The 10,637-nt window shown below is 36.4% G+C and overlaps 1 protein-coding gene across 2 annotated transcripts; it reads right to left on the minus strand.

Moving 5' to 3' along the window:
* Window positions 1-342: 342 nt before the first annotated feature.
* On the minus strand, window positions 343-4,480 carry LOC145165743 (uncharacterized). 2 transcript variants are annotated; one of them, XM_079084576.1, is made up of 4 exons: window positions 4,392-4,480; window positions 1,793-2,942; window positions 1,426-1,608; window positions 343-1,354 (listed from the first exon to the last, which is right to left on the minus strand). In XM_079084576.1, the coding sequence occupies exons 2-4, from the start codon at window positions 2,090-2,092 to the stop codon at window positions 827-829; spliced, it is 1,011 nt and encodes a 336-aa protein (XP_078940702.1). In that variant the 5' UTR covers window positions 2,093-2,942; window positions 4,392-4,480; the 3' UTR covers window positions 343-826. The 2 variants fall into 2 exon arrangements, with proteins under 2 accessions (XP_078940702.1, XP_078940703.1); XM_079084577.1 differs by having other exon boundaries at window positions 1,793-2,947; window positions 4,392-4,479.
* Window positions 4,481-10,637: the final 6,157 nt, after the last annotated feature.

Below are 10,637 nucleotides of genomic sequence, written 5' to 3' on the forward strand. Positions count from 1 at the left end.
CAAGCAAGTACCTGCCATATTGGAACTGACAGATGCTTCCTCATTGCACTTTCTTTCTCCTATTAGACTAAGAAACTTGACATATTGATCCTTAGTAAGCTGAGGAAATTCAGATTCTCTCAGATTCTCCAGGATCAGTTGATCCAGTAGTAACTACAGATGAGTTTGCATTAAAATTTTTAACTTGATTATTTTGATTAACATCACTCCTAGGTTTATAATCCTTTGGGTATCCAATTATTTTATAACATTTCTCAATAGTATGTCCTTTTAGACCACAATTTTTACATTGAATAGTTGAACCTTTGCTTTGATACCATGTACGAAAGTATAAACTCATAATTTCCCAACATCAACATTTCATTTATATATGAAACAGTTGGTTTACATCAAACAGATTACACAGAAAACCTCACTACAATAACACTCTGCTCTCTAATGATCAACAAGAACTCACTGAAACAAAATCAAAAGAATACGAACAGAAACCCTAATACAAACCCTAAACTGGAGAGAACAATATGAGTGAGAGAGTAAAACTTATCATCTAATCTACGCAAATGAGAAGAAACCAACATTAAATACACCGGGGCAAACCCGGATCCGGGTTAAACAACCCGCGTACAAATTATACCTGCAAAACCAAAAGATACCACAACACCCCTCTACAATTGAATAAATGACATATTAAGACCATTCTTCTATAAATGACAAGTTTGCATTATATTACCTTTTAACAGAATCTTACATTAAGCAAAGTTAAAAAGGCATCAATATTGGATTCAGGAGTACAAATATACAAAATTACGCAGAGTCATAAATGAAATCAGAAACTTACTGTTGTTGTGGAGGAAGATGATGCGAGGTGTTCTAAGATACAAGTCAGGAGTTTTTCACGAAAAAAGATTCCTTCTGAAGCCACAAACTCCGAGGCTAGACGAACATGTAGTGCTTCTGTTTCCACAAGCTGTTGAGAGTAGCATGTTTCAACCACTGTCCTCTCTCTCTTAGGCATATTTTCCAGTAATGATCTGATTAGGGCTTCCTTTGAAATGATGGCGTTAATTTCTGCTTTTTCTTCCTTAACAAGAACCCGCAACTCCTCCACACAGATCTTAAACTCTTCCATAAGTCTCTTTGCAGTCTCAGTATGCATCTTCCCTACTTGAGCTTTCATTTCTGCCATAACCTTCTCGAAGGGTACCTTAGCCTTTTCCTTAGCCTGCTTTCGCTCAACATTTTCATGATCTAACATTAAGGCTTGGAATTCTGTCATATGGCTTGCAATCTCTGCAGCTCGTTTGGCCTTTTTTGCCCTAGCTTCTTTCTGCTTCATTGTTTTTGTAGGTGGTGGCTACAGAGTTTGCAAGAATTTTTAAGTTAAGAGAAAATGGTTGCAATGAGTATATGATTCTGTAAAAGTACCTCGGGTAATTCCATGATGAATGTGGCGTTTGGAGAGTTCTCAAGAAAGAAGTTTCTAGCTTCGGTAGACATTTTTACTTTGTATGCATCATTGATCCTCAGGCTGGAGTCTATAGCCAAGCAGATTAAGTTGCTAAAAGGTGAAGGACGGTGCATTAATAAATCAGGATGAGAGGAAAGACACTGCAAAAAGAAAATTGACAAGAATTTGATACATTAAAGATGCATAATTATATATAAGATTGTATACCTGCTGTTCTACCAAGTATTTAATTAAAATTCATCTTGAACTTCAGTTATACTCGCATGGAACGGAAGCACCACTAGATGCCACAAATGGGTGACATGAATCATGATATCAACATACCTCAACAAAGTCCACATTAAGTGTGAGATATCTGGCACTATGGAGCTCTTGAAGCATTTTAATAGCCTTGCGTGCAACTTTCTCCTTATATGGCCTGTACATATAACAACAGATCGACACTTTGTTCAGAGAATGAAATCGATCTTTGGAGAATTGTTGAGGAAGATCACCCGTGTAGCACAAAGATGAAAGTCCTGGTGGAGCATTCAAGTAATCGATTGAACAATTAATTATTGTGAGATGTTCAAGTTGAGGTGCAACCAGGTTGATGACAAATGAGCGTCTGCCATCGATAAGCATGAGATTAGAAAGTCGAGGGGTAATGATGTCAACTACTTGGATATTGACAATGAAAATCTTCTACAGTGAGGTTCTTTAAGTTTACACATTTGGAGAAAAGATCAAGAGACTTTTCGGTGTGATCATCACACAATGTGATGTGGCTAAGACGCAAAGTTGTTAAAGCTGGGAAATCCCAAGGTGTTTTGGGTGTAATGCAAGGTGAAGTATAAAGAGGGCGGTTAATCAATGTGAGATGCTTAAGAGTCTGAGAGCTAAAAAGGGAAGGAGGGAATTCATGGTGTTTTTTGGGCCAACTAGTGACAGTGAGTTGTTGGACATTGTGAGAGAACATATAACTTGCAATCTTTTCTCACGGAAACCTGACTAGCTGCTCCACTGAAATGTAGCTTTACAGAAGACACTTCTACTTGATGGTTGCGGTGAGACAAAACATGATTAACAAATTTGCCAAACTTTCGTAAACAACTAAACTCCCTACTTGACAAGTTAAGACAAGGCATTGATGTCCAGAGAAGCTCCCATCTTGATGACAACGAACACGTTTGAACAGCATATTTCATGTCAAAATAGGAAAGGATCTTATGAACAAGCTCATCTGGCAAGCTGCTCAATCTGTCTTCTTCGACCACTCGCCTCCTAACATGATCATGATCAAACTCCATTCTCTGTTGTTATACCTCGTTCAGATATGCAGTCAAGCACATAGATACAATATATCCTAGTTTTCTTGTGATTCCGAACACAATTTAGAATCCATATCCATTCTCATTGCTGCTTCTTTTCTGTTTTTAGCTAGATAACCATCATTCCTTCTCTTTTGGCTCCACAAATCACAATCCCATATCAACTGCACTTTATAATGTAAAATAAAATCAATTACTTAGATAGCTCATAAGAATACCTCTGATATATACATGTTGGATCCTAACGCAACTAAATATGGAAACGATCATAGCAGTAATAATGCATCAGGTAGTGCTGCTTATAGGGCTGGTCTTATCATCTTACGGCCTCCAACAGGGGTCTCATCAACAAAATTCTATTTCCTAACACCGATTCAACAAATCACATCTTCAATATTTTTCCACTTTTGTAAATGTATCAAGGTTGTTTGAAAATATGTGCTACACATCCATTTAAGTCCACATTTTTTTTTTGGAAACTTCGCAAAATAAATGAGCATCTGTTAGTGAAGGGGTAATTTAGGTATTTCACATTATTTACATTGTTACGGTGTATTTATAAGGCGTACAGGTAGAAGAGAGAGAGTTATCTTATTTTCATATATCGTATTTTATCTAGGGAGAGACTAGCCTCTCGAACACGCTAGGGTTATCTTTTTTTTTTTTTGAAGTTTTTGATTTTAATTGAGATTTGACATTACAATCACTTATTCTCAGAATCTCTGTTCTTGATTCACTTTCAATTTTTGAGTTCATAGCAATATGATAACTCTTTTAGCTAGCTATATGTGGATGAGTGTTATCTTGACCAAGACATGGTTTATTGGAATTTAGTATCCAAAAAAGTGATAGACATAATGCTACATCATAACCAATCTTCCTTTTTTTTTTTTAAAAAAAAAAGTAACTGGGAACCGAATTTTTGCACTAATAATAAAAGTGGATACACCAAAAGAAGTTATTAACCTTTAACACCATAAGAAGAGATATAAAAATGTATTTCTGAAATAGCAAAACTAAATAAAAAAGTGACATACGAATGATCAAATGAGAGATAAAAAAATCCCCAATTCCATCTTAATAGGCTAATTGTCGGATACTCATGTCATCAGTTATATATATAGCCTAAAAACAAAATAATAAAAATAATGTCAAATGTGGTATTTAAGCAACTTGAAAACTTGATAAGAACTATTTTGATAAAAGATTTAAAAAAAAAAAAAAAAAAAAAGATGTGTACATTAAACAGCAAATAGCTATCACCATGAAGATTAAAAGTTAAAATCTCAAACATCCGTGTCAATCTTAGAATTTGAAGCGTAGAAGATCTGAATTTGAAATCAAAATGGTATTGGTCTGGCATTTTGTAAATACTGCAGCATCGATATAGATTTTAACTACTCCACACATCGGTCAAATTACCATAATTTCGCTAATACAGCAGACAAAAAGCAGAAAGAGAAACATCTTCTCCTAATTGCACGGTCGCCTGCTTATTTAATACCTTTTGAATTATCAATTCCAATCAACTGATACAAAGAATTTCAAAAGTAAAAGCATCCAGAAATGTGAAATTCGAATGCCCTAATATCTATGGTTTGAGAATGACATACCTCTTAATCGAAGAAATTACAATCTACGAGTTGCCTAAACCCTAACACCAGAAACCACCTTTTATATACGTTCGTGCATTACAGCAATATCGATTTTTGTGCAAATTAGAATTTTTTAGTAAATTACATAAATTGCTCATGTGGTTTGCGGTTATTTGCAGCTTTGCTCCCTATTAATTCTTTTTCACTCAAACAGTCCTTTAATTTGTTATAATTTTTTTTTGTTTGGTTTTTGTCCTTCACAAACATAAAACATATCCTTATATTATATTTTTCAACATTTTCTATTATTTTCTTATAATTTATATACACTTTAATAAAAATATCCCCCCCCCCCAATCCCACCAACCAACTTCTACCTTCTTTATCAAGGTGTCGCCTCCTTGGTGTTTCATCCATCTTCATGTAAACAAAACATATAACAGAAGATGAGATGGACATTGTCACCACATTTTCTATAGCAACTTTTGAAACCATATGGTTCATACAAAACTTGTTGACTATTATCTCTATTTCCACCATCCATATCTTCATGCTTTTCATGTAAACAATCTCTTACTCACCGACACAATATCATATATATGAATATAATGTGAAATACTAAAAGCTAATATGGACATAGAAGATACGATCTATCAATCAACTCATCAAGGGGAAAACTTAAAAGGTGAATTAATTGCTTTTAGCCCTCGCTTATTTCAATAACACCCTTGAGGTTTTCTAAGGTTTTAGACCACTAGGTTTTCCACTCAAAATCACATTTAATACTCACATATTTCAGTACATATATGTTAACGCAATATTAATAACTCGTTATCTCGTCTTTTCGCTTACCAATAAAGGGGTTGGTTAAAAAGACATTTTATTTTTTCATATAGACACCCTATTTGAATTTTAAGATATTTTTATTGGTTAAATTTGCATTGTTTTCCAGAAAAGCAAATTATAAATAGTTTATTATTGGTTGACTTTAAATAAAAGTGTTCATAGGGTGTCTAAGCGGTGTCAATTTAGCAACACCCCCAATAAAATACGTAATTGGTTTATAGGGTTCTTACGATACACTGCCACACTATCATACATATGAATATAATGTGAAATACTAAAAGCTAATATGGACATAGAAGATACGATCTATCAATCAACTCATCAAGGGGAAAACTTAAAAGGTGAATTAATTGCTTTTAGCCCTCGCTTATTTCAATAACACCCTTGAGGTTTTCTAAGGTTTTAGACCACTAGGTTTTCCACTCAAAATCACATTTAATACTCACATATTTCATTACATATATGTTAACGCAATATTAATAACTCGTTATCTCGTCTTTTCACTTACCAATAAAGGGGTTGGTTAAAAAGACACCTTATTTTTTCATATAGACACCCTATTTGAATTTTAAGATATTTTTATTGGTTAAATTTGCATTGTTTTCCGGAAAAGCAAATTATAAATAGTTTATTATTGGTTGACTTTAAATAAAAGTGTTCATAGGGTGTCTAAGCGGTGTCAATTTAGCAACACCCCCAATAAAATACGTAATTGGTTTATAGGGTTCTTACGATACACTGCCACACTATCATACATATGAATATAATGTGAAATACTAAAAGCTAATATGGACATAGAATATACGATCTATCAATCAACTCATCAAGGGGAAAACTTAAAAGGTGAATTAATTGCTTTTAGCCCTCGCTTATTTCAATAACACCCTTGAGGTTTTCTAAGGTTTTAGACCACTAGGTTTTCCACTCAAAATCACATTTAATACTCACATATTCCATTACATATATGTTAACGCAATATTAATAACTCGTTATCTCGTCTTTTCACTTACCAATAAAGGGGTTGGTTAAAAAGACGCCTTATTTTTTCATATAGACACCCTATTTGAATTTTAAGATATTTTTATTGGTTAAATTTGCATTGTTTTCCGGAAAAGCAAATTATAAATAGTTTATTATTGGTTGACTTTAAATAAAAGTGTTCATAGGGTGTCTAAGCGGTGTCAATTTAGCAACACCCCCAATAAAATACGTAATTGGTTTATAGGGTTCTTACGATACACTGCCAATAATATTCAACAATTTATGGAGAAATGTTTTTTCTTGGATTTTGATAATGCTTTTATTTCATATGTATATACTTTGTTTTTATTCTAATTATATGTTATATATTACTATATTTTATGTTATATATTTTTAGTACTGTGAAAAATCAGTGGCTAACATATTTCAATATGAAATAGTATTCATTATAATGAATATGATTAATATATTATCAAGTAGTTTGTGTTTAAACCCATGGAAACCACGGTTGAGAAAAATAACATTTTTCATAATTTCAAATCATAATGACTAATAAAAAAATGTTATTAATCATGCATAGATGAAGGGTTAAACAATCAATATTGTCACACCCCGAAACCGATGGCGGAAACGTTCCGGGGCGGAGGACGTCATGTGTAGCATCACAACCAATGAATAACAGCAATCATAGCAACACAACCATTACAGTGAATACTTAAATAAAAATGTTTACATCAGTTGAAACTTTGTCTGAAACTTTGTTTGAATTACATCCAATAGCTTTGTATAGTATAAACATAAAACTCTTATTGCTCCAGTTCCTCAAAAACCCAGCAAGTACATGTCTACTGATTTCCTGAGAATACAAGCAGTTTGAAAGAGTATCAGCATAAAGTTGGTGAGTTCATAAGCGGTGGTTTGTAGTGAAAATCGTTGATGAGTTCGGAAAATATTTGTATAGTTTCAAGCAAATCCAATATTTTCCTTAGTGAAAATGTAGTGTTATCAGTTCTGTAATAAACCATGAATATCTATATGTTTCCAAGAAAATCCGATATTTTCTTTAGTGAAAAGGTAGTGTTATCGATTTCGTATATAACCATGAATGTTCGTTACTGAAAACTGTAGTGATATGCGAAAATACTACCTCATGTGACTATCTAAAACTAATCATGAAGTATAAGTATTTTGTATGTGAAACCATTGCATAATCGATTTTGTTTGAAAACCCTGGCTTTAGCCAGTATACGTAGTATGTATCAGTTCTATTTAGTAAAAATAAAACCGTTGAAGAGTGCCAGGTTGTAAACTAAAGGTGATTTATACATAATGTGAGTCGTATAACCATGCTTGATATGACTAGAGACCTTTCCAACGTTCTTCAGGCGTCGAGTTAAATGACATTTGTCACCCTAGGCATGCCTGCCCAACTGTAGCTAGCAGTTCGGGTGTGGGATTGTCAGTCCCGAATAGATCTATTCACAAATCTTACGCTCTCCCTCCAGGAGACTCTGGTTATACTATGGTAGGATTTATCCCTGTACACCTAAGGGTACAGTAGTGAAGTAGCGCCTCACAGTATCGTACAATCTAGTTTACATGTAGTGTAGTAGCGTTCTATCGTAGTGAAAATCGTATGTATCCCGTATATAGTGATAATTACAGTTATGAAAGCCATGATAAAATAGTGATGTAACTGTAAACTATTTCTGTCTTAGTGCATATGTTTAGTAGTGAAAGTTTCTGTACTCGTTATGTTTGGAAAATCCCAAACTATACCGATTATAGTTTGCATATATAGTGAATAGAGTGTCCGGAAAACTATGCAAATTTTAGTGAAAACGTCCCTTATGCTCAACACAGTAGAAAAGGGTTAAAGTATGAGATTTGCATAAGTTTTGAAAACATTTATGTTTAGCTTGTATTCCCCCCTGATAACATTAAAAATACGGAAAATGTAGGGGTATGAACTCACAGTTCTTGCGTGAAATCGCTGACTGAAATGAAGATCCTCGAGTTGTTGCACGTGACACTTAACGGAATCCTATTATCAAATAAATACATATATGTATCTAAATTAGTGATTTAGTTAGATAACGTGTTAGAGGAACACTTGTATTCGGTTGAGGAATGTTACCGGGACTTGATCGAATCGATGAAAGTGGGTTTTCAGCCAAAAGCACCACCAAAAAGGTGTTTACGGTCAAAGAGGAGTTTACGGTTCCTGAAGGCTCGGTGAGTTTACGGCCGTAAACTCAAGAATAGAGTTTACGGTCTTTGAAGGCTTGGACCGTAAACTCAAGAACAGTGTTTACGGTCTTTGAAGACTTGGACCGTAAACTCAAGAACAGTGTTTACGGTCTTTGAAGATGGACCGTAAACTCAAGAACAATGATGCTGATTTCGAAGAGATAAGCGTTTCCAGACGTTCCGAAGTGACTCCAAACGGTGTTTCTCGATGTTTCCCGAAGTTTGAAGGTGTTTTTAGGCGTTTACGGTCAAGGTTCTTAGAGAGAGAAGGAGAGAGTTTTTGGCCAGAAAATGTTCTAATGAAAGTGAAGGCATCGTATTTATAGGGGTGAGGTGGTCGGTGGTGGGGGTCCACCCTTTGCTGACCGTAAACAGGTATACGGCCGTAAACGAGTTTACGGCCGTAAACGAGTTTACGGCCGTAAACAAGTTTACAGTTGTAAACTCACTTAGGCCAGATTTGATTTGATTTTTCAAGATAAACGGGTTTCCGCGCGATTTTTGGTTCCGACTCGTAAATAATTTAATTATATATAACTAGATTATTTTCTAAACCAAGAAGTTTGTCGGAAAAGTTAATGAATTTGAAATTTTATTAACGGAAATCGCGTAACGGAAACGGACAAAGTTTCGGGGTGTCATATCATCCCCCGTTAGAGGGAATTTCGTCCCGAAATTCGAACATAGAATACAAATCATGGATTAGGAAAGAGATGGGGATATTTCTGTTTCATCTGATCTTCGCGCTCCCAAGTGAATTCAGGTCCCCGCTTGGCATTCCAGCGAACCTTCACTATCCGGATGCGACTTTGTTTCGTTCGTTTGATCTCTCTGTCCATGATTTCGACCGGTTCTTCCACGAAGTTGAGGTTCTCGTTGATTTTAATCTCATCGAGAGGCATCACAAGTGTCTCATCGGACAGACACTTCTTTAGGTTCGATACGTGGAAAACAGGATGGATGTTGCTGAGCTCTCGCGGTAATTGGAGTTTGTATGCTACGGGGCCGATCCTAGCAAGGATTTCAAACGGTCCAATGTACCTTGGGTTTAGCTTTCCATGCTTCCCAAAGCGTATCATGCCTTTCCAGGGTGAGACCTTCAGAAGGACGCGGTCACCAACCTGGAACTCCAAGGGTTTTCGTCTCTTATCGGCGTAGCTCTTTTGTCTATCTCGTGAGGCTTTCAATCGTTCTCGGATTTGCACAATCTTTTCAGTTGTCTCTCGGATGATCTCAGGACCAGTGAGAGTACTGTCGGGAACTTGACCCCTGGCTAGCTGCGTGTCACCCACCTCATCCCAAAACAGAGGGGATCTGCACTTACGGCCATAGAGGGCTTCAAACGGCGTAGCCTTGATGCTGGTATGATAGCTGTTGTTGTAGGAAAATTCAACCAAAGGAAGATGAGTGTCCCATGATGCGCCGAAATCGATGACGCAGGCTCTCAACATGTCTTCCCATGTCTGAATTGTTCTCTCACTCTGTCTATCAGTCTGCGGATGATAAGCCGTGCTCATATCCAACTTAGTTCCAAGAGCCTTCTGTAAAGACTGCCAGAACCTCGATGTAAACCTGTTATCTCGATCGGAGATAATGGATGCAGGTACACCATGAAGGCGAACTATCTCTTGAAGGTAGATCCGTGTGAGTCTCTCCATCTTGAAGCTTTCTTTGATTGGCAGGAAGTGGGCGGACTTCGTCAATCGATCGACAATTACCCAAATGACATCGTGCCCACTCAGAGATCTGGGTAGCTTGGTGATAAAATCCATGGTTATCATTTCCCACTTCCACTCAGGTATCTCCGATTGTTGAAGTAGACCTGAGGGCTTCTGATATTCGACCTTCACCTTGGCCCAAGTCAGGCATTTGCCCACGAAGGTAGCGATCTCTGCTTTCATGTTTGGCCACCAATAAAGTTGTTTGAGATCGAAGTACATCTTATCCGACCCTGGGTGAACGGAGTATTTCGTCCTGTGAGCTTCGTTCATTACAACCTCTCTGTAACCACCGAACTTTGGGGTCCAGATCCGGTCCATGAAATAATAAACTCCGTCTCCCTTGATCTCCAGATTCTTTTCCATTCCTCTCAAGGCTTCACCTGGCATGCTCTCCGGTTTTAAGGCTTCCAGCTGAGCCTCTCTGATCTGCGCGGACAGGTGGGAATGGATGGTCATTGTTAGTGCC

The sequence above is a fragment of the Lactuca virosa genome, chromosome 3 (genome assembly GCF_052849685.1).
Source record: "Lactuca virosa cultivar CGN04683 chromosome 3, Lactuca_virosa_CGN04683_v6, whole genome shotgun sequence".
Classification (NCBI taxonomy): domain Eukaryota; kingdom Viridiplantae; phylum Streptophyta; class Magnoliopsida; order Asterales; family Asteraceae; genus Lactuca; species Lactuca virosa.

What these genes read in the sequence shown, in the direction of transcription:
- LOC145165743 (XM_079084576.1), bottom strand. Translation starts at nt 2,092, where the DNA reads ATGCTTATCGATGGCAGACGCTCATTTGTCATCAACCTGGTTGCACCT. An exon ending in TTAATGTGGACTTTGTTGAG is followed by an intron (nt 1,609 to 1,792) that starts GTATGTTGATAT and finishes TTCTTTTTGCAG; the next exon opens with TGTCTTTCCTCTCATCCTGA. An exon ending in TCATCATGGAATTACCCGAG is followed by an intron (nt 1,355 to 1,425) that starts GTACTTTTACAG and finishes CAAACTCTGTAG; the next exon opens with CCACCACCTACAAAAACAAT.